This window comes from Bidens hawaiensis, unplaced genomic scaffold (assembly GCF_021521415.1).
Source record: "Bidens hawaiensis isolate Kalapana, Puna unplaced genomic scaffold, B.hawaiensis_p1.1 tig00001597_1, whole genome shotgun sequence".
NCBI classification, from domain to species: Eukaryota; Viridiplantae; Streptophyta; class Magnoliopsida; order Asterales; family Asteraceae; genus Bidens; species Bidens hawaiensis.
This window is the reverse complement of record NW_027491092.1, coordinates 1,071,916-1,096,331: the sequence shown is the minus strand read 5'-3', so window position 1 is coordinate 1,096,331 and position 24,416 is coordinate 1,071,916. Positions and strand designations below refer to the sequence as shown.

General features: G+C 41.8%; 1 protein-coding gene, 1 non-coding gene and 1 pseudogene across 2 annotated transcripts; 2 read left to right on the top strand and 1 right to left on the bottom strand.

Moving 5' to 3' along the window:
• The first annotated feature begins 8,918 nt into the window (after window positions 1-8,918).
• TRNAA-UGC (transfer RNA alanine (anticodon UGC)) lies at window positions 8,919-8,991 on the top strand. Its single transcript has one exon. It is a non-coding gene; the product is annotated as a tRNA-Ala (tRNA).
• A 6,878-nt stretch (window positions 8,992-15,869) lies between these two features.
• Window positions 15,870-17,618, bottom strand: LOC143589448 (nuclear pore complex protein NUP107-like). The gene is made up of 7 exons (XM_077070205.1): window positions 17,551-17,618; window positions 17,191-17,453; window positions 17,045-17,114; window positions 16,505-16,620; window positions 16,366-16,397; window positions 16,128-16,253; window positions 15,870-16,049 (listed from the first exon to the last, which is right to left on the bottom strand). Exons 1-7 carry the CDS (start codon window positions 17,616-17,618, stop codon window positions 15,870-15,872), a joined length of 855 nt encoding a protein of 284 aa, XP_076926320.1.
• Window positions 17,619-23,557: 5,939 nt separating this feature from the next.
• On the top strand, window positions 23,558-24,171 carry LOC143589912 (protein FLUORESCENT IN BLUE LIGHT, chloroplastic-like; annotated as a pseudogene).
• Window positions 24,172-24,416: the final 245 nt, after the last annotated feature.

The following is a 24,416-nucleotide window of genomic DNA, read 5'->3' as shown; positions in this document are numbered from 1 at the left end:
ATGAGGCGATGACCCAGGCGACTGCACCTGCTTCAGTTGGTTCAGTTGCTCACCCGGTTGAGCCAACTGTTCCAACTGTGACGACGTCTCCGCCGGCTGTTAGTGCCATATTCACTGATTCCTTCACTGAGCCGGCGGTGAGTGTTTCTGTGGATTCTTCCACAGCCGCGGCCGCGGTTGTGAGTTCACCTCCGGTGAGTTCACCTCCGCTGGATTCTACCACGGCGGCCTCCGCTATGCCTCCTCCGGCGCCGGCGACTACGGCCGGTCCTTCAGGTATGTCCGGGGTTGGGGCGTCAAGCCAATCTCTGCCTCCTTCCCATCGGCCTGACCTCTTGGACGGATATCCGTTAGGTTCGGGTGATGGGTTTGGCGGCTACAGGCCTGTCGTCGACCCTACAGGTGCGTAGGGTTATTTTGGCCTTTTATTATTTTATTTTATATATATATATATATATATATATATATATATATATATATATATATATATATATATTTTATATCATCTTTTCCTAACTGCTATTTGTTTTTGCAGTGTCGGATTCCAATGAAGTGTATGTTCCACGATGGAACATCCGCCGAGGAACAACCCTTCGGACGCCTGTGGAATGCGTCGAGTGGGCGCGCCACGCCGCCCCAAGTGGGGCGCTGGGGGAAGCAATGTCAAGCTACCAGGAGGGTAGGTTGACAAATGAGCTCCGCATTCTCGTAGCCCGGATGCAGCCGCACGTCGAGCTGCTTTGTCGTGAAAACGACAAGTTAAAGGCAGCTCGTATCCAAGAAGTAGCTCAGGCGCGGGCTGTCCGAGAGTAGAACAGGAGGCTCTCCGCCGTTGCTGCGGAGAAGGAGAAGGCCTTCAAGGCCCTTGAGGTTGACGTTCAGGCTCGTCTCGAGGCCCGTTCCAAGGCCGCCCAAGCTGTTAATGAACAGCTTCGGTTGGCTAAGGAAACTGCACGGAACGCAACCGAGAGGGCCACCAAGGCTGAAGCTGCTGCTGAGCCTCTACGCATCGAGAATGAGGAACTTAAAGCCAAATTAGAGAGGCTCCAGCAGGCTCATGATGCCTTGGCCATGGAAGATGCCAAGAAGCTCCAAGAGATCTTGGACCAGAGGGGGGTGCTTGACCACACTGAGCGTAAGCTAAAGGGCGTCGAAGAGGCTGCAGCCAAAAATGTGTTACTTGCCAACCTTACAAAGAACGAAGCCGAACGCGCCCGTAATGAAGCTCAAGCTGCCCTCCAGGAGGCTCTGGTTACCAAGGAATGGCTTCTCCGAGAAGCGTTGTCTCAGGTATGCGTAGTTTCACAATTTCTTTACGCTTTTCCTTAGAAGAGTTTTTGATATACTTCTGTTTTTTAGGTTGTGCATCGGGTGTTCACGAACACATCATATGACGATGCGATGAGCGCAGCCCTCAACGCTTCTCATGAGGATGGGGAAAAGGCTGGCTTTTTGCTTGGTCTAGGGTTTGTTGAACAAGGCATTCCGCCTTCCAACTTCCCTCTTTACAATGTGGATACTGAAGCTGCGTATGACCAAGCAGTGGATCAGTATGCCGCCTTCCCGCATCCGGTGGTGGAGAAGGTAAACGAGATTGCTGCTGCTGATGATGGGCTAACTATCCTCAAGGCTTTCCTAGAACCGCCACACTCTGCTGATGGTGCGGGTCCAAGTGGGAGTCGTCCTGAAGCTTGATACTTTAGATCCCTTTCCACCATTAGAGTAGATTTTTATGTTTGTATAGACTTCTAATCTTGTATGCGGGTATGTACCCAGCAATTCTTGTAATGTTTGAATGTTGATGGAATAAAGATTATTTGTTAATGCCTTGCCTTGTTTATTTCGCGCATATTTTGTTTTAACTTAGCAATTTCTTGAGTACTTAGATAAGTTAACTTTTCAACGTGGCAGATAATAAGTTAAAGTTTCGCTTCCTCTTTCGTGATTGTGCGGATAAGACCGTCACTTTCACTTAGTAGGATGGCTAAACTTTACCTATATCTGACCTGCGTGGAAGTTTTCCTCATCTTTTCCTTAGAAATTTTCTAAGTGTTTTGAATAAGTCAACCTTTTGACGCGCGGTTGCCCATAGGTTAATGTTCAGTTTCCTCTATCATGATTGTGCGGGTAGGACCGTCACTTTCATTTATTGGGATGACCAAACTTCTATAGCTGACCTGCGTGAAGGTTTTCCTTAGAAATTTTCACCGTTTTATGTGTTTATGCGGGTTTTGCAGCCTTCCACACGCAACGACTTACTTCTTCCCATATTTATGCGGTGAATACCGACATATCAGTGTGGGAAGTTCATAAGTATAAAGGTAAGGCTATCAACACAATGTGAAAGGAGAATCATTTCCATTAGAAGTGGCTCTAGGCCTTTTCTTTACAAGTTTGGAATTGATCTACATGTAACATTTGCGTAATTGAGCTCCGTTCCATGTTCTTGGGATAGGAGTGCCATCGAGCCTTTCGAGCCGGTATGCGCCTTTTCCCAAAACTTCTTTGATAATGTACGGTCCTTCCCAGACCGGTGCCAGTTTTCCTAGGCGCTTTTGGTTTGAAGCCTCATTGTTACGCAATATGTAGTCTCCTACATTGAAGTTGCAGAGTTTTACCCGCGTGTTGTAGTACTTTTGCATTTGTCGCTTGTAGTTTTCTTCACGCGCTGCGGCTAAGTCTCTGCGTTCCTCGGTTAGCATAAGGTCTAACCGTCTTTCCGCATCATTGTCTTCTGGCTGAATCAAGACCCTTGGTGAGGGCAAACCAATTTCGACTGGGACCATGGCTTCAGTGCCATAAGTGAGGCTGAACGGGGTTTCTCCCGTACTGGCCTTTTTCAGCGTTCTGTTTGCCCAAAGGACGTGTGGAACTTCGTCTACCCAGCCAGATCTGTGTTCCAGGAGTCTTTTCTTTATGCCTTCGACGATGCTTTTATTTGCTCTTTCCACCTCACCGTTACCTTGCGGGTGTGCCACTGAGGTAAAGGTGTGGGTAATTTGAAGTTCTTCCAGCCATTTTTGTAGCTTCTTGTCAGCAAAGTTGGTGCCGTTATCACTCACCAAAGTCTGTGGAAGTCCAAAACGACAAATAATAAATTCCCAGATAAATTTTTTAATATGTTTTGCGGTTGTTTGGGCTAAGGGTTTTGCTTCTATCCACTTGGTGAAGTAGTCGATGGCTACCACTAGGAACTGAACGTTTCCTGCTGCTGTAGGAAATGGGCCTGTCACATCGATGGCCCACTTCTGAAATGGCCATGAAGAGGTGACTGGAACAAGTTCATTCTTCGGGCGATGCGTGTTGGGTGCGTAGAGCTGGCAAGACCTACACTTTCTGATGTATGCCAGCGCATCCGTATGCATCCCCGGCCAAAAGTATCCCGCGTTGTTTAGCTTAGCTACAACAGCGCGTGGACCTGCGTGTACTCCACAGATGCCTTCGTGTACTTCCCTTAGGAGGTAGTCAGCATCTTGGTTGTCCACGCATCTTAAGAGTGGGCCAAGAAAGTTACGTCTGTAAAGGATGTCATCGATGAGTTGATAGTTTAATGCTTTACAACGTATTTTTCTTGCCTGTGTTTTTGATTCTGGTAGTATACCCGCTTCAAGGTAATTTATTATCGGTGTCATCCACGTTTCTGTGCCGGTTTGGATGACACAAATTTCCTTGTGCGGGACTGATGGTGCTTCAAGGAGTTCAATGCGGATGTCCTTTCCCAAATGGGTGAAGGCTAATGATGCAAGCTTGCTTAACGCATCCGCAGATTTGTTTTCGCTACGCTTGACGTGTATGACTTTACAATCATTAAAATCGCGCATAAGGGTTTTTGCTTGTGCGAGGTACAGGCCCATTGTGTCGTTCACGGCCGTGTACGTTCCGTTTATTTGGTTGGCTACTAACATGGAATCCACGTGGGCTTCCAAGTTGTTCACTCCCATTTTACGCGCAATTCTCAGCCCGACCAAGAATGCTTCATACTCGGCTTCGTTATTCGTACTTGGAAAATCCAGTCGAATAGCGTAAGTGTATTCTTGGCCTGCTGGGTTGGTTAATTTCAACCCTGCGCCTGAACCCTCGTTGCTGGCTGCTCCATCAGTGTAGAGTCACCAGACATCATTGATGTCCTGTGCTGGGGAGGGTTGAGCCTCCTCCTGGCACTCTTTCTCCCGCGAAGCGGGGACTTCTGCAATAAAGTCGGCCAGGACCTGGCCTTTTATGGCTGGTCTTGGCTTGTACTTTATCGCATATTCCCCCAACTCAATTGCCCATTTGGCTAGACGTCCCGATAACTCGGGTTTGCCTAGAACGTTTGCAAGTTTGAAGTTGGTGAGAATGGTGATTGGGTGACCTTGGAAATATCGTCTTAGCCTGCGTGAAGCCTGTACAAGTGCTAAGACTAGTTTTTCCAGGGTGGAGTAACGGGTTTCTACGTCTGTTAGGACACGGCTAACATAGTAAATAGGCATCTGGATACCTTTTCGCTCTACTAGCAGGACTGCCCCGGTTGCTCTATCTGTGGCAGAAAGATATATGATTAATTCCTCCCCCGATTCTGGTGCTGTGAGCGTTGGGAGTTCGATCAAGCGTGACCGAATTTCCTGAAAAGCTGCTTCCGCTTCTGGTGTCCAGCGGAAGTGCGTTTTCTTTAAACAGTTTCTCAACGTTGACACGAATGGGAACGACCTATCCGCATGGTTTGACAAAAAGCGGTTAAGTGCGACTAGGCGTCCATTCAGTGTCTGGGCTTGCTTGATGGTAGTAGGTGATTCCATTTTGATAATGGCTTCGACCTTTTCAGGGTTCGCTCTGAAGCCATCTTTAGTAACAATGACTCCCAAGAACTTCCCTTCTTCCATCCCAAAGGAACACTTGCTCGGGTTGAGCTTCATGTTTATCTTTCTGAGCGTGTTGAAAGTTTCTTCGATGTCTTTCAACATCGCTTCTGGCTCAGGGCTCTTGATGACCAAATCATCCATGTAGACTTCCAAGTTTCTCCCAATTTGGGCATGAAACTCTTTGTCCATCAGGCGTTGGTATGTGGACCCTGCATTCTTAAGTCCGAATGGCATCATTTGATAACAAAATGTGCCATCGGGCGTCCGAAATGCGGTTTTGTCCTGATCATCTACAGCCATGTGGATTTGATGGTACCCCTTATATGCGTCAAGGAAGCATTTAAGGCGAAACGGTGCTAATGAATCCACTTTGAGGTCAATTTCGGGTAACGGGTAACAATCTTTGGGGCATGCTTTGTTTAAATCTTTGAAATCTATGCACATGCGCCATTGTTTGTTAGCCTTCGGTACCATAACGGGATTTGCAACCCATGTTTGATATCTACTAACGCGTACGATGCCCGCGTCAAGGAGTTCCTTGACTTGGGTTCTACACGCGTTAGCCTGTTCCGCCCCCATTACTCTGCGCTTTTGTATGACTGGCGTAAAAGCCGGGTCACACTTGAGCTTATGCTCTGCTTTACTTCGAGGTACACCAGTCATGTCAGCTGGTGTCCACGCGAAGATGTCAGCGTTTCTCTGTAGTAAGCGTTTGAGTAAGGTGCGCGTAGGATCAGTGATTGTTGGCCCAATGGTAACAGCCTGGTCAGGGTATTTGCCATTGAGGGCCCATTTTTCTGGTTCGGTGATGGTTGGTTTAGCCATCTTTGGTTTGGGTTTAGATGAGACAGATGCGATGCATACCTGGGGGATACCGGTGATCATCGCTACACCCTCAGCAGTTGGCCATCCCATCATGCCGTGGACTGAAGACACCACGGCGTTGAATCTTGCCATCTCGTCTCTCCCGAAGAGAATGTCGTATGTGTGGTGTGGCTTCCTCATTACGACGAAGTCCACGTCTTCTGTACGGGAGTATTTCCCGTCCGTGAGAATGACGGGGAAAGATAGGATACCCAGGGGGGTGTTTGTGCTGCCGTCGAACCCTTCCATTGAGGCGTAAACCGTTTCCAGGCGTTCTTTGTCTTCGTCGTCTAGCTTGTCGAAGAACTGCCTGTACATAACCGTTGACGAGGCGCCGTTGTCAGCAAGAGTGCGGGAAGTTATGTAATGCCCCAGCTGGCTTTTGATGACGATAGGGCCTTCCTTGCTGGGTCCTCCTGGCACTCGCGGGAAGCGCACCTCAGCTTCCTTCCATTCGCATGGTTCTGTCGTTCGTCTTTTTCTTCCTCTGATGTTGCCATGAACCATGTGGATCCTGATGTCAACGGGCTTTCGTCCGTTGCCTTTATACCGGTTATCATTCCTTCTTCCATTCTTGATTGATGCCACAAGGTGTGCAAGTCTTCCATCCTTGACGAATGTTTCAACAATATCCTTCAAGGATGTACACTCCTCTGTATTGTGACCTTTTGTCCCGTGGAAGTCACAGGATTTGCTCTGATCCGCATTAGGTCGCTGCCGGATCATTGGAGCTTTTGGCCATGGGAGTTTTTCGGTGGCAAATATTTCCGTGACGCTTTTGGTGAGTGGCGTCCACCTGTGTTTTCGGCTTGAAGGGTGCGTGTTATCCCTTCCGCCAACAAGAGGGCGAGAGCTGGATGAGGTGTCAAAGTTTACCCTTGACTGCCAAATACCTAGCTTCCTCCTTTTGTTCTGCCGGACGATCCGAACATTGTTTTCTCTGGTCCTCTGCGTGTAGAGGTGTGTACTCTGGGGAAGATCCCTACCCAGTTGCTTCTCCGTCTCGGCAAAGTGCTTGGCCGCCGTCATGATGGCATCCCATGTGGATGGCATGCCGTCCTTACCCGTCAACGTGCGGATAAGCTCTGGGTATTCGGCGCCCTGGATGAAAGCGGCGCGAACAAGATCTTCACTTATGTTGCCCAGACTCAGCTTTTTGGAGTTGAAGCGAGTGATGAAGTCTAGTAAAGATTCATCTTCCTCTCTCACGCAGTTGAGGATTGTCCACTGCTCTTCAGTATATTTCCTCTGTTGACTGAAGTGTTGGCTGAACTTGTGTTGAAAGTCCGCCCAATCATATATGTGGTGGACCGGTAAACGATCAAACCACGCCCTGGCCGCTCCAACCAGCGTCATCTGGAACATATAACACCACGTGGGTTCCGTCCAGTTACTGATGGTTGCCCCCGCTATGAATCTGTTCAAGTGATCATCTGGGTCGGATAGACCATCATAAGTGCCGATGTTGGACATCTGTTTGGCACTTCTCGGAGCGATTGCTTCCGCAATGTCCCTTGCAAACTTGGATCTTCCCGCATTTGCAGCAGTTGGTCTAAAGGTTTTGGAGAAGTCGCGTGGGTTTCCCCCCGCGTTCCTTGGTTTGAAGGTTTCTCCGAAATTCCTTCTTGGTTGGAAGTCCGTTTCCTTACGCTTCCCTTTCGCCCTATGGCGAGGGTTCGCGTCGGTGTCGGATTCCTCCCGATCATCATCCGAGTATTCGCACTCACTGTTCATGTTGAGCTGTTGTCGAGTGCTTCCGAATTCGTCAGCCTGCTGGAGTGAACGCAAGCGTTCATCCAACTCAGCTTGGAATTCCTTTTGACGTGCTTCGGCCCAGGCCTTAACTTGATCGAGTGTTTGGCGAGGGAGCCTCGTCTGTTTCTCCAACTGGGCATCAGTGAACCCCAGTGAAATATTGTTTACTGCACTTGCCCCGGCTTGGGTAACCGGGGTAGTGTTCGTAAAATTTGTGTAACCGCCGGTGTTCCCCCCAGTAGCTGGGGTTGTGGTTACCGGGGTTTCTTGGTCACTTACTGGCCTTGGGACCGGAGTAACGTTAACCATTTTTTCAGAAGTTTTGAAAAAACTGAGAATTAGTTCTAGCTTTTATGCACGGATGGCGCCAATGAAGAAACACTAAGTGACCCCGGGCAGATTATGGATAATCTGGGGGATAAGTAATGTTTCCCACGAGGGTTAGGTCCGCAAAGAAGAATGTTCTTCAGATGACCTGCAAAACAGACACCGTGAGCTCGTCACTGAGAAGGGGGGGTTCCTCCTTGTGACCACCCTCCGGCGTGAGAATCAGACTAGATTGCTCTGAATATAAGTGTATATTGAGAGAAATAGCTAGTGAAGGTAAGATATAAGATATCAGATAATGTTCATACCATTCCAAGGTGTTGGAGTATTTATAGCCGAAGGTAGGTTTCCAAGAAGGTACAGCCAGCTGTAGAATATTCCTGTTCTACCAACTATGGGCTACGCACGTGCCATGCTGGTTGGTGGGTAGGCAGCGGCTGATAGCGACAAGGCCGGCTGTGTACTGTTCCCTTTCCACCAACTGCAGGCTTTGTGCGTGCCACGACAAGGGTTGGTGAGTAGGCAGCGGCTAATAGTGACAAACAGTACTAGAGCATGCTCCTCCTCGTACTGTTGTCGGTGAGCTGTCACCCTGTGATTGGTTCATGGGCTGCTTTGGTCAGATCTTGTCTATTTTGTCCATACCTTGGCAGGTATAGTACAAAAGATCTTCCAGAAGCATACGGACTGGCTCATTTGGGCGGGAGTATTCCCGCCTTGCTCATTCCTTCAGGTGACACTGAATTATTGAGTTAGTGCCTTGTGCGTGTAGCCTTGCTATTAGTGCGGGTAGCCTTCCCTGATGGCTTGTATCCGCAGCTGCGGGGACAGGCGGGGTACTTCACCATTGGGAGGCTTTCCCTGCGGGAACAGCTGGCGTATTGCGCGTAAGGTCTTCATCTCTGAGCATGGTCGGTCCTGCGGAACCAGTTGGTCCTTGCGCAGACGTCCCTCTGCAAGGTGAGTCTTGCGGGTCCAACTGGGCTCTGCTGGGACCTACCTCTTCAGAAGGCGAATGTTACAAGATAAGTTGCTACTAATATTTCCTTTTGGGCGATGACAACCATGTATTAGTTTTGTCAAATTTTGAAGGTGCACATTCTTCATCATACCAAATTCGGGAATAACAAATTCGGGGATGTAGCTCACATGGTAGAGCGCTCGCTTTGCATGCGAGAGGTACGGGGTTCGATACCCCGCATCTCCACTTTTTTATTTGTCCATATTCATGTTTGTGACTTAATAATATAGCTTATCTTCCAGTTTTCAAATGGGGTGGAGTAAAGCCAAAAGCATCTATATATTTACGGATGATGATTTACTTAATTATATATATTTGGACTGCAGGCCATCTTCATTTCTTTTGCCTGCCTTCCATCTTTTCTCATTTGAAAACCACAATGTTGCTTCCTATTTCTTCAAACGCATTCGGTTGCTTCCACTTCGATCCGCATTGTGATTCTCGCAATCTTTTTGTTAAGATTTTTAGTTTCAAGCTGCTTAATTCAGTTTCAAATAATCAATCCTTAACAAATTCTTCTAGTATTGAAATACCGTAAGCAAGCACCCCCTTAAAAACGTTTATTCTTAGGTGTGTGCTTTGTTAGTTTGAACACCTTAGAGGCTGTTATCTTATATGATATATCTAACAATAATATTTACCCAAATGCATCTCCTGGTCTATATTAAAAGTCTTCACTTAGATATACCTAGCTAAAAAAGATTGGTCACAAGAACTATTGAACTAATATGTTTTATATATTTTAATTTTTTGAGCGATATGCAATAATTCTTTTTCACAATTTGTTTATATTCATATTTTTTCTATATTATAAACAAAACAGTTTTAGAAATTTTAAACATGAGTGGTTTAGCTGTTGGGTTTCGTAGGTCTTTTGTTGGCCCGATTTATTATTTGAAGTCCAAATGGCATATGGGTGTAGGGTGGTCATACCGAAGTCCGGCCCGGTTTAGATTTCTTGTATAATAATTTATTAACCCTAGTTCAGTCTATATATAAACAACATTACGTACTTGTAATCTTTTGTCACACAATAAAGGAATATCTGGTTGCCACCCGCGGACTTAGGTCAGTTTAGACCGAACCACGTTAAAAACGTGTGTTTGTTTATTGCTTTCGCGTGTGTGTTCGGTTTCGTGTGTGCGTTTAATCCTAACAAGTGGTATCAAGAGCTTGGATTCGGGATCACATGAAGAACACGTTGAACCAGTTTCGTTCGTCGCTGCCACACCAGAGATCGGAGGTTGGGTTTCGCCGCCGGTTGGGTTTTCTGCGCCGCCGTCGAGAAGAGAAACGGGATTGCCGGCTAGAGATCTTATTTCAGTGCCGACGATCTGAGTTGAGGTTCTGTTTAATTTTCGTAAGCAATCGTTCACGCATCACCACCGTGTACCTGCGGCTCCGTCTCGTTCGGTTGACGTGTTATTTATTCTCTTTCTTTTTTGGCGGTTTGCGATTGACTTGAAACAAAAAAAGTTGGTATTATTTATTTTTCTTGGAGTTGGAGTTCGTGCCATAAAGAAAAAAAAGAAGAGCAACAATTCTTTCTTGGAGCAGGGAAGATATTGTCTTGGAGAGAGGCAGGAGACTTTGACCTAGTTTGTTTGGGCCCACTAAATTAGATTTGGTAGTTGGTTTTTGTTTTTTTGGGCCACGTGAGAAACAAAGAAGCAGTAAGCTCATATTGTTATATCTTTTAATTGAGTGGGCCAAGTCTTAGGGTTTAGCAAAGAAATTATTTGGGTAAAGATCATATTTTTGCAAAGAACGAGCCAAGAACTTTTGAATCAAGATCCTATTATTTGAAAAACCGTTGTCAGGTCAGAAGAAATTGTTTAAAGAAACGGATAATCAGTGTCAACCGCGTTTGTGAGGTTTTATCGTTTCAGTTTCTGATTTACAGTTCGTATTTCCGCTACCGTTTAAATAGGTTAATTATTTAACAGCGTTCAGTAGAACAACCGTTTAAGTTCAGGCCCGTGCCATTGCTGTTGTGTCTGTCTCTGTTTTTATCCAGTTTTTCGTTTAGTCATTGTCATAGCAGAAGACGGAAATGTTTCTATACAGAAGTTTGACAGACAGAAATTTGGTTGGTGGAAGATGCAGATTGAGGCGCTACTTTGTCAGAAAGATTTAGATGCAGTGCTTGAGAATGAAAAACCAGAAAAGATGTCAAAAGCAGATTGGAAGAAGTTAGACAAGAAAGCCAGGGCTTGTATTAATTTGTCGTTGTCGGAAGATGTGGCGTTTAACATCATGAAAGAAACCACAGCACGTGGTATGATAGAAGCACTATCTAACATGTATGAGAAACCTTCGGCAGCGAATAAAGTCTATCTTATCTGAGAGCTAGTGACAACAAGAATGAAAGAGGGTGGGTCAGTTACAACGCATATCAATAATCTTAATTCAATCCTGTCCCGCTTAGTGTCAGTTGACATTAAGTTTGATGATGAAGTTCAAGGTCTATTGTTATTATCCTCTTTACCAGACAGTTGGTCGCAAACAGTGACTGCAGTTTGTAGTTCGTCTACAAAAATTACCTTTGATGGGATTGGGGACCTGATTCTGAGAGAAGATTCAAGACGCAGAAGTTCAGGTGAATCAACAGGCAATATGTTAGTCACAGAAGGCAGAGGTAGGGGAAAACAGCGAGGCAGTGGGAGTAGGAAGAGGAGTCAGTCTAAGACTCATAAAGATATTGAATGCTGGAGTTGTAAAGAGAAGGGACACTTCAGAAATCAGTGTCCGAATGGTAAGAAAGAGGTGAACGTTACAGAAGACGACATAGATGACGGGGTCAGTAGTGATGAGGCTTTAGTTTGCAGTGTTGAGAGTAATGTTGATTCTTGGGTGATGGATTCCGGTGCATCGTTTCATGCCACTCACTGTAGTGAAACGATGAAGAATCTTAAATTTGGGGATTTTGGAAAGGTTCGACTAGCGAATGATGATATTTTAGAGGTTACGGGTATGGGAGACGTTGATTTGATAACTTCAGCCGGTACTTCTTGGACTTTGAAAGACGTGAGGGTTATTCCAAGTTTGAAGAAACGTTTGATTTCAGTTGGGCAGTTGGATGACCAGGGGCACGATGTTAAGTTCGGGAATGGGCAGTGGAAAGTAGTCAAAGGGAATCTCGTGGTTGCTCGTGGCATGAAAATGGGTTCATTGTATATGGTCGGCATGTCATCGAAAGGAGTGGATCCAGTTTTGGTGAAAGACAAAATCCGGTTCACAGAATCTCGTGGGCAGAAGAAGGTTCGTTTTGCAAGTAACAAACCCAGAGCCAAAGTGAAGATTCAAGATGAACGAGCTAGGAAGGTTAAATCAGTTGGGGGACATCGTGACAGTGGGAGCACAGGTCGTGTTTCAGTTACAGTTCCAGGTCGACAGTGGATTAAGAAAACTAGTATTCCAGCTGTAAAAGTCTCTCCAATGAATTACTTGTTGAATATGGAGAGTGTTTGTTCTCAGGTTATCTCAGGATCCGGTAGTTCGTTACAGTGGGAGCCGGTAAGGACAGAGAACGGGTCAGGGGCAGTTTTAGCCGTGACTGATGTGTTGGAGCTCCGGGGAGCTTCAACGGGCCTTCAGGTTAATTGATGAGAAGGCGGTGGCAACTAGAAGAAGTTTAATGTTCAGATTACAGAAGTACAATCAGGAGTGCAGACGAGAGTATTCAAGGCCTCCGAGTGGGAGATTGTTGGGTTTCGTAGGCCTTTTGTTGGCCCGATTTATTATTTGAAGTCCAAAGGGCAGATGGGTGTAGGGTGGCCAGACCGAAGCCCGGCCCGGTTTAGATTTCTTGCATAATAATTTACTAACCCTAGTTCAGTCTCTATATAAACAACATTATGTACTTGTAATCTTTTGTCACTCAATAAAGAATATCTAGTTGCCACCCGCGGACTTAGGTTAGTTTAAACCGAACCACGTTAAATCCTCGTGTTTGTTTATTGCTTTCGCGTGTGTGTTCGGTTTCGTGTGTGCGTTTAATCCTAACATTAGCCTCTACATGAGTAGCTAAGGTGGAACAACTAGCTATTATATATATAATGAGAGTGGTATATTCTTCCCAATGTACATTCAAAGGTGTTTGTTTGTCATGCTTGATTTTACAAACGGGAAGCAACCTTTGAGCAGGATTTGACTAGCTAGAGCATGTAACCATGACTCGGTGGCAGCCAGCCCTTCAATTGTTTAACGAGCTCAAGGTTTGGTACTTGCATGCCACCCGCGCACCTAAGGTAAGATTACTTAAACTAACATATATGGATTAAGAGACAAAGGCAACAGTTTTCATTTTGGTTTGTTAATTTATTACTTAAAAATTAAATTTGGGGATTTGATTTTAAATAAATATATGATATTTATGATTAATCATCTTAATTGAAAAGAACACTAACAGTAGTGGGTCACCTTGATTGAGAGGGCCTGGTGTTTTGTTTGTAATTGTAGCATTGGATCCTTTAATAATAATTTGTTCGGTGGCCCACGTGCATTTTGATCACGCCCCTCACGGATCATTTGTCATCAACCTAGCTAGTTTTTATTTTGCCTTTCTAAACAAATTAATATTCTAGATCATCAGCATTTTTTAGTTTTTTATTCTAAGGGTTCACCTTGAAAACCCGAACCGGTTCGGAACCGGTTTTTTTCACACCGGGTAGAAAATGAAACCGGTTCCAGTCAGGAACCGGTTCGGTTCCCGACCCGAACCGATGCCCAGAAATGCAAACTTTTAGGAACCGGGTAAGTTGGAACCGGAACCGGTTTTTACGTAAAAACCGGTTCCACCGGTTTTTTTTGAAATTTAAACATTATAGCCGTTAGGAACCGGTTCCAACGGCTATATAGCCGTTTTTGACCGTTGGAACCGGTTTTTTAACTATAAATAGGTTATCTTCTTTCTATAAATAGCAAGGTTTGTTTGTGTACTTGTTAAACCACTCCCAAAACTATAAAACACACTCCAAACCACAATTAACCTTAAACCGACAACAAATGGCAACCAATGATGACGTTGTTATGGTGATCGAAACAACAAGATGCCCCGATGTTTGGGTTCATTACGATTTGTGTCTCATGACCAACTCACATGAGTTGGCACGTTGCAAATATTGCTCGAAGTTTCTTAAAGCAGCGTCCAACTCGACATTACGAAAACATACGAATAAGTATTGTCGAGAGAAAAGAAGAATGGAAGCTAAAAAAACGGAAGTGGGAGAGTCGTCCGGCTCTACAACCCAAAAATAAGTATTCCCGGATTAAAACGACGGACTTTGTTTTTTATGTTTTAGTTGTTATGTTTAGTATCGTTTATGTTTTAATAATGTTTGTAATAGTTATTTTTTAGATGAATAAAATGTTCGTCGTTATTAAAAAAGTAACAAACAATTAATCATGAGTAACAAAAGTAATTATAATAAAACAAATCAAAACTAAATATTAGTTGAACAAGTTACAAATAATTTTACCAAAACAAATAATTACAACTCTTCTTCGTCTTCATTCTCGTCTTCACCCTCGTCTTCGTTATCGGAAGAAACCCCGTCCTCCGTCTCCTCATCATGAATATGACGCTCTATTGGTATTTCGTCTTCAAAGTTCGCCTTGTGTTGTACACGATCCACCGCATCCAAATGGTCCTTTAGGCAAATGCAAACCTCTAGAGACTCGGGAGTTAGTTTTGTTCTTCGCATAGATAACACCCTCCCACTAAGAGAAAAAACCGATTCGGAAGCAACCGTTGAGGCTTGTACGGCAAGCAAATCACGAGCCATGGCGTATAGAATGGGAAATTCGTTTTGTTTACCTTTCCACCAAGCCAACAAATCAATATTGCGAATTTCGTCGACCGTTGCGCCCTCAACATAGTTTGCTCCACTATATCGACCAAGTTCGCTACTTGGTGTGTTTCCTCTTTGCCTCTTAGATGCCGATTCACGAATCCCATTCATCAAGTTTATAAGTGGGTCATTGCACGGCCTACCAGTTGTTGTTTTTTTCACAAAAGACGATCTCGTGCTTGGACCATACATTTGAAAATAATGGTCATAAAGGTCTTGAAGGTTTTTGTTGAACTTGTCCTTCGCTTCCGTCGACAACTTCGGGTCAATCTCGTGCATACCTAAGTTGTCGAATATTTCCTCAATCGTTGTTTCAACCCCATTAACATTCCAATAGGGGTTTAATGCGGCGGCACAAGTAAAGACCGGCGGTATGATTTCAAAATATTTTATGAACTTTTCTTTCATCACCGCAACAATATTTTCGAAGAGTTTGTTCTTCTCCGCAAAGCTTTTAAAAACACAAGACATATAGTACAATTCTTGCAAAACCCAACAACTAGTAGGGTAATAGACTCCCGATAATTTTGTTGTTGACTTTTTGAACACATCAAGATACTCCAACAAATAACCGACTTGGACCCAAACACTTTCCGGAAACATATCGGCCTCGCGTTCTTCAACAAGATTGTTATGAAAAGCTTGTAAAGTTTGGCGTTGGGCAAAAGCACACTTTAACATATGACAAGTTGAGTTCCAACGGGTTGGAACGTCCCAATTCGGCCCCAAATACTTTCTTTCAACCGACTTGCAATAGTTCTTATATTCAAGATGTCTTCTTTTACCACTTTTGAAGACATCTTGTAACATAAGTCTAAAGTATTTTAAATCATCACAAATGTGTTCATTGTCAAGACCTATTTGGACAACCAAGTTGATGATATGTGCAACACATCGGACATGAAAAAAATCCCCGAAACAAGGTGGTGAATATTTAATGATAAATTTTTCAGCCGCCTTAGTATTGTTTGAAGCGTTGTCAAACGAAATCGAAAATATTTTATTTCTCAAGTTGTAAGTCGTTATAACTTCATCAAGTAATTCAAACAATTTTTCGGCATGCAACATCTAAAACTCAATAGCCAATATCACATTGCTAGTTAAACAGATTCAGCTGATGTAAAACTAACATCTAAGAGAGCAAGAAAACAAGTCACTGGCTGCCTAGTTTATCTAGTATCACTCAACATAGCATAAAACTTAGCTAAAAGATCAGTAACAGAAAAAGAATACTTTGTCATCAGGGAGTGGTTGAGCATGTTCACGGGTTGGAGCATCAAAATCCAAATGCTGAACAATCTTCTCACTTATGGAGCCTTTCTTTAGAAACCTTTGGGTATGATTCCAAACTCCAGAGGTAGGCAGATGTGTGCCGACATGAGACCCTCGTATCTGAAAAGAAAATTAAAGATGCAATTAGAAACACCCATACATTTGCTGATGATGGTACTTATAAAACAAAAGGATCACCTTGTTCTCCAAATCAAGGGACTTTGAGGCTAATCCTTCAAGCCACTGAAGAAGTCTAAGGCATAACTGTGCTGTATGATCTTCAGCGACAAATTGGCAAACCTCCAGATGTGAAGTTGGCGGTAACTGAAGTAAAAAGGAAAATAAAAACATTAGCCCCAATAGAAAAACTAAACGGTACTAAATTCCGGTATTAGTAAAATAAGTGGGCAAGTGATTAAACATAATAGCTTCATACCACTATCCAATCTTCTGGAACCTCTTCATTTCCTGTACAAAATTGGAAAAATAAATAAGATTTAAATTGAGCATTATACTCAAAAAAAGTATTAAAAATGCTAATAAAATGATAATGAAATAAAGTGTGTGAATCATGCCTTTCCCATATAAATACCACAAAAGGGACCAAGAAGCAGCCTCATCAAGCAACACCCTAGCCTTTTGTCTCATCAGTTTGTCCTCAACGATCCTGTGTCTCTCACTACAACTGTTACTGTAGAACACCAAGAAAAATGAGTTGTCAGCAAGACCTAAAGACTATTGTTACAATTACCATGACTTTGTTTGAATAATGTAACCCCAAATTTGATTTCTACCACAACTTCGTAGAGATAGAATCACAAGATCCCGTCTTCCCCCTAAGTGCCCAAATTTCACTTTCAAAAGTCGAGCAAATATTTCAACATCATTTTAAGATAATGTAGATAGCAAAACTAAACTTTCTGTTCCAAAGCGTGAAAGGAAAATAAAAACTCGTATTTGTTTCGACTTTCAGATATGTGATCATGTATGTGTGATAAGTTTCTCTCCAACTTTATTCTACTTAATGGATGATGGAGATCATGTATTTTCACTAACATACAATTAATCGAAACAAGTAACACCAAACATAAACTAATTAGAGATATGCAACATACTTAATCGACTCCGAAACATTGCGGCACGCTCCTTCAAGTCTTAGTATCAAATCAGGAATAGACATCAATCCTGCAACACATTACATAACCAGTTAAACCAACTATCCGTCAAAAGCTAACGTCTATATAATTCACAATGTATGCACCTTGAAGAGCAGAATCAAATAGAGAGGCAAACAAAGAAAAGGTAGCATCCGCAATATCCAGTGACGCGTCTTCCTCGTGCTTGAAAACTTTTAGGGCTTGCGTTCCCGATCGATCGGTATTGGTGTCGAGCAAAGGTGACCTCCGTTTGAAAGGAGTGGGTTCTGATTGGTCAACTTCTCGTTTGATTTTGTCGAGGTATAACGCAGCATTGCTGAACTTGGATTGGTAAGTCTCTTGGTGCGGTGAAGGCGAAGAACGTTTCCTAAATGTATGTATGTATGTACGTAATAATATAAATATAATTATATAAATGATTGAATTGAGAATTGGAAGTATAAAATGGTTGAGATGATACATACCCGTAGCGGCGGTAGCGTTCTCGGTGAGTTGAATCCAAGTAACCGGGAGAAGTAGTATCCATGTCCATGCTCATTACCTACGTTGCACCGAAACGCCAAAGGAGGTGGAGTCCCCGTCCCGGGTACGGCGTGTTCGAAGTTTCCGAATCGGAGATTCCGGCGCCGGAGCAGGAGGGAAGAAGATTCAGCGGCTGTTAACTTTTTTTTAGGTTTAAACTAGGTATTGGTTTTTTAACCATTCACTTTCACTTGTATGCAATTTAATTCCTAAAACTTTCAAACTTCTATATAAAAAAAAAAAAAAAGATGTTTTTTCTTTATATTTCATTTGTAATCCTAGATTCTAACTAACGTATCCTCTGTATATATGTGTATATGTCTATATCTAGTATAGCTATATCTATATTATCTATATAAAACATATAAGCAACCTTTCATCTTCACATATCAGACGCCGTAATATTTATTACTCTTGCCTACCGGCATAGCTATACTCCGGTCTCATTAATTCTCCGACGAGTCTTCAAGACTGACTTAATTGCACCATTAATCAATGAATCCTCCCCTGTGTTCGTTTCTTCTACCCCAATTAATGATTGTTTGCAATTGTTACATAACGTTCAACTGAGGCCACACACTTACGCGATTAGGTTTGCAAGCAACCCATTGATTATGGTTTCTTCAAGCATCCCAAACGACCCCATTACAGATCGGTTATTATTCCCATCTCTTCTCTATATATTTAGTTATCATAGTTGGTGGTTGTAGGGTGTGTTCAATTTACGAACTGTCGGCGATGGCTTACCTCCGGTTGTCTCTATCATCGTCGGTTGTTGTCGGGTTCAATTTAAGAACCCTAGGCGGCGGCCATCTGCTGATGGCAGTGCTCCGGTGTGGGGAAGTTCGCCGTCGTCGTCGATTGTTGCCGGGGTGGTAGTTTGGTGGTGGAACTTTCTGAGGGCGCTTCTAGCATTATTGTTCGAATGGGTTATAGTGTTCATGAATTTGGTTGGTAGCAGCTTCAATTTTGTAATCTTATTTATAACCTAATATTGTCAATTTGATGATTTATGCAAAGCATGAGGCTCAATTCAATACAGAAAATATGGGGGTTACAGTTATCCAGGTAGCCCTCTCTCATTTTACAGTTTGTTGACCACCGATTTCGGTTGAAGAATCATTAATATTAATCTTGAAAAGAAAAGCGGTCCCTTTATCATAGGTTTAAGAAATTTTGTGAGACTCTTGTTTGCTTTTAGAATTTTAGTTGTTTGAAGATCTGAAAATGAAGTTAGCTGGTCAGCAGTTGCCTGAAGGTCTGCTTTTTTTCTATTTATTTTTTCATATATGAAGTTAATTTTTATTAGTTTGAGTTTATAGTTGGTTTTTAGTTGTCTGGTTTACCGTTATATTCAGTCGAACCTATTGATGTAGTGATTCTAATTGTATTTCATGTAGGTTGCTTCACAATGTCACAATGCATGTAAGCCCTACCCAGCCCGTCAACAATTATTTTATAATGTTTGTTTATTTATTTTTGGGTTCTCACAATTATTTTGTAAAAATTTTGTATTAGGCATATGTGGAGACCGATGACATTTATGCTCAGATGACATTACAACCATTGAACTCCGTATGTTCTTCCCTTTTTAGCGTTTAATAAATGTGTCGAAATTTATCTATAACCATTTTAGTTTAATTTAATATTTACAATATTGTTTATCTAGGAAGAGTAAAAGGAGGTGTTTCTTCTGACGGATTTGGGTGCCCCGAACAAACAACTAACAAATTATTTTTGTAAACGGTAACAGCAAGTGACACGAGCACTCATGGTTGATTTTCGGTTCGTCGTCACGCGGCTGAGAAAGTGTTTCCTCCATAGGTGAGCTAAAAATATGCTCCAAAATAAATAAGTACAAGTAAAATAATATCGGTCCAATACAATGTGTTTCATCAAGCCTAAATTTTGAGATGGGCAGCAGTTTAGGTTTTAACCCATCTATCTTTTCTTGTGTCGTGTTGGTTGTGAATTATAACTCTTAACAGGTCAATTGGTTGATTAGGGTTATTGTAAAAATAAAATAGCTTAATGAAAGCAGGTTAAATGCATAAAACCTCATGAATCAATTTATTTATAAAAGCAGATTATTATTAAAATAATCATAGTTAACACTTGTTATTTTTAACTTTTTTTGTGAGTTTAGGACAAATTATTTCGGGTCAACTCAATCTGGCCTGCCCCGTACACGAACAATTAAACGAACGGGGTTTTCTTGTTTGTGTACGTTTTTTAAGAAAATTAGTGTGTTCGTGTTCGCTTATATGTTCGTTTGTTAACAATATAACCGAACAGTTCACGAACATAGATGAACGAACATAACTAAGCTAAAACCAATTAAAGGAAATACAAACAACAATGTGTGGGGCCTAAATAATTATTAAAAGCAAACTAAATTGTATTGGGCTGTAACATTTAATTGAATACATTAACGAACGTAAACAAACGACCTTAAAAAGATTGCAAATTGATGAACATAAATGAACATAAACAAATGGACATAAAAGAATTTAAATGAACGATTAAGACATGTGCTCATGTTTGTTTGTTTATTATAAACGATCTAACGGCTCACTGAATGTTCGTTTACAGTCCTAATTCAGCCTGCTTTGAACTGTTATCCGACCCACTCAGCCCACATGATGCTCAGGACATGTACTGTTTAGGTGAGTTGATATATTTAACTCAATGCAGTTATTGTTTTAACTATTTCTTCATTTTGTTTACTTTTTAACATGGAGGTAAGTGAGTGTATATGATTATTAACAGGTTAATTTGGACTTCTCTTCCGAAGCTGACGTGATAAGAAAATTCCGTGCTGGTCTTGCTTTACAACCCATGAGAAAATTACTTGCTTTGTCCATTATGCCCCTGTAGAATTTATGATGATATGTGTATCTCATGGTCTAACGTTCATCAGATCGTCACAGCACTGTTTGCTAATTCATCATTTACAGAAAGGAATGGTTGTTGACAATGTGATCAAGAATCTTTGTTGTTTAAACGGATGGTCTTATATTGCGTTTTGGAATGGCCTGCCAAATTCCATGTAAGGATGTATACATTTAATATTTTTGGATACTTTTTTGCATACCCTTTATTCAAATAGGTTGTAGTTAATGTTTTTTTGGTGGTTATTACAAGAAACCTGTAACAAACTTCTCATTTGATCTTAAGGTAATTTCTTTATATTCTTCAAGCTTCGACAATAGTATTTTCATAACTAGAAAATGTCATTTGTTACATTATGTAGGATGGTGAAGCTTATGCATACCTGCTTAATGTTATTGAACAAGAACACGGGAGCCCAGCCACTCTTGAGGCCATTGATCCTGTTGAAAGGGCCAATTTGGTACTTTCACATGCTGAAAAAATGGACTGCAAAAGATACCCAACTCCAAAGGACATTGATGAAGGCTCAGCAGATCTAAATCTTGCATTTCTTGCACAAATATTCCACCAAAGGTCACTTAGCTTAATTTATGATGCATTTTATAGGGCGTTTGGAACTTTGGATATGTGTTTTGAATGTGATTATATAGGAGCAAAATCTCATTTAAACACCTTCTCCTGTAAAACCTTATATGATTATGATTATCGGGTTGGAAACATGTTGCAAAAATGTTGTATCTGCTGATAGTATCTCCATAGAGCATATTTTATTGTATGTACAAATTGGCAAAAAAAAAAGGTACGTATTTAAGAAATCGAAGATAGGGTAGAACTATAAGACTCTGACATTCATTCATTTGTAAATGTCTACAAGTAAAGATGTGTAGTTTACTTTTAAATAGAAAGCAAGATAAGAAAATTTTATACACATTCTTTTCACATAATATAAATATATAAAGGCCTCCAAAATTAAGTGACATTAGTTTTAAGTTTATATTTTTTATTATGTTTAATTAGACTATTAGAGTAAATTTGTGTGATAAGTTTATTAAGAAGTATTTTCCTAGATCCATAAGTTTCGTTTAAAAAACTGCAGACCATAATCTAACCCCATAATTTTGTATATGTATATTTGTTATCTTTCAGTGGATTCTTCATGCTTGTATCAATGTGGTAAGCCACAACGTAATCTCTTATTTTTACAGTCATATGCCAAATAAAAAAATCTAATCCACCATAACCATCAGTGTTCAATCTAGATTCCGTCTTCGCGATATACTTAATATTGGTAAGGATCACTATTTTGTATTTAATCTTGCCTCTAAAGTCTAATGCTATAGATTACCATACATAATTTATTAATTTTCATTGAGGTCTCTAATCTCCTCATTGCCTTGATAAATTGATATATACTCCAAATAGAAATATTGATATTACTAAAACCGAAATAGAGTGGTTAGCGAATTTGGCAAGTCTCTAATTACAAGAACAAACCAGAAAATAATAATCGACTCCTTTATGCAATACAATAATGAACTGAACCACTGCCGACCAAATTCCTGTTGCGTCCCCGCCGCAACGCGCGGGCTATTTTACTTGAGCCGAGTGTTATATGTAATGAAATTATGATTGGTATTGTGTTATAAGTAACATTAATGTTCCGTCGCAATGCGCTGATAATGATAATTTCAATTAGTTTTACTATAACCTACTTTATTAACTAATATTTCACAAAACATGATGCACCCAATATATGCACATGATATTTTAGTGTGCGCCCCTGCACAAAAAAATCCAACAATCCATATCACAACCGGCAACGCGCTCGCACCAATACGATATGATGGGATAAATTGTGTGACCCCCCCCACTCCCGCAGCAACGCGCGGGCACTTATGCTAGTATATATAAATATATATTGGACTTTGTTTAATATATTTGTATTTTTTTATATATTTTTTGCTGTACCGTTTATGTTGGATTTTTGATTTTTGCCGTTTCCCGTACCCGTAACGTCCCCGTATCCTGGTCCCGCACCCGTTCCCGTGCTACTTAGCTCATTACGATTACGGTGAGGGGTTTATTCAGCTGCCTTTAAACCCTAGAAACGCCGATTTGATTTGAGTGCGGAAAGAAAGAAAGAGGGATATGATTTTTGCTTTACTGTGTTTTGAGGCGAACAAAGAAAACGTAGCATCTGCAGTGTCGTCTTCCTCGTGCTTGAAAACCTTTAACGACTGCGTTCTGGATCGGCCAGTATCGGAAGGCGACCTCCGTTTGAAAGGAGTGGGTTCTGATTGGTCAACTTCTCGTTTGATATTGTTGAGGTATAACGCAGCATTGCTGAACTTGGATTGGTAAGTCTCTTGGTGCGGTGAAGGCGAAGAACGTTTCCTAAATGTATGTATGTACGTACGTAATAATATAAATATAATTATATAAATGATTGAATTGAGAATTGGAAGTATAAAATGGTTGAGATCATATATATCCGTAGCGGCGGTAGCGTTCTCGGTGAGTTGAATCAAGTGGATCCAAGTAACCGGGAGAAGTAGTATCCATGTCCATGCTCATTACGATTTCTCCGGTGAGGGTTTTGTTCAGCTGGCTTTAAACCCTAGAAACGCCGATTTGATTTGAGCGCGGAAAGAAAGAGAGGGATGATATGATCTGTGCTTTACTGTGTGGCTTGCTCGAATAAAACAAGTTAAAAAAACAAAACAACTGGAGCTAAGATTGGCTCGTTTTTGTAGCCGAGCCAAAATCGACCAAGGCTCGGCTCGTTGGTTCGATCTTAGGCTCATTTAACTTCAAAATAGAGCTCGAACCTGGCTAAGTTGCCTCGTTTAGTTTCGAGCTTGAGCTCGAAACCACCCTTGCTTGACTCTTGAATAACCCTAATTTGAAATAACCTGAGTTGAGTTGCCTCGTTTATATTCGAGCTCGAGCTCAAACTCACCCTGGCTCGACTCGTGAAGAGCCCTAGTTTTAAGATGAATATTTATGAAACTAGTCCCTAAACGATTCCTCAAGTACAATAAATATCCATCAACAGTAATGTTTGCATATATCTCAGGACTGCTTGCTAGACAAAGAAAAGCGGAACTGCAACGGCTAAACGAACAGCTTCTCCAGATCAATGCCGCGCTTAAAAGGCAACCGAAGATAGAATCATATACACCAGCTTTAAGTTATGCTCCCGCTGCTACTAGAGTTCCAGATAATGAAGTTGTCTTTGATCTGATGAAGTCCTATCTCAAAAATGGGAAAACCTTTCTCAGAAATCAAATCTTGAGAGGGCGTATTTCGAGTTCAAGACCGCACTTGAGCCTGCGCATAAACTTAAAGATCCCATTGAAGAAAAGAAAGCAGCAAGAGGATTAGATTTGCTTTTTGATTTGATTTTGTTTCATTGTGCATATGTTTCATCACATGTCTCATATTCCACACCATACAATACAATGCAGGTGCATCATTGCAGAGGCAAGGCAATCATAAAGAAGCCATTAAGTACCATTCAATGGTTCTTTCGATTTCAGAAAGAGAAGGTGAGGATTCAGGAAACACGGAAGCATTTGGTGCTATAGCTGATTGCTACACTGAGCTTGGTGATCTTGAGAAAGCAGCTGCTTTCTTTGATCAATACATTGCTAGTTTACAAGCAGATTGACAAGCTTCTAACACATCAGGAATCCGTTTCTTCTACTGGTAATTTGTGGCAGCGTTTTGCACCTTTAATGTCATGCTAGCCAGAGATTCAGGGTTTTGTTAAACATTAAACTACTTTAATATGTCAAAGTTTAGATTAAGGCAAACAATTCAGAATAAACATGTGTTCGCTAGAAACAAGCCAACATGACATCACCGATTAACATATATCATTGAACATACACCATAAATATCCATATTCATGGCA

Coding starts and splice junctions, on each gene's coding strand:
- LOC143589448 (XM_077070205.1), bottom strand. CDS start 17,618: ATGGACATGGATACTACTTCTCCCGGTTACTTGGATTCAACTCACCGA. Junction 16,621..17,044: donor AATGTTTCGGAGTCGATTAA/GTATGTTGCATA, acceptor GGTGTTCTACAG/TAACAGTTGTAGTGAGAGAC. Junction 16,398..16,504: donor GTGGTATTTATATGGGAAAG/GCATGATTCACA, acceptor AATTTTGTACAG/GAAATGAAGAGGTTCCAGAA.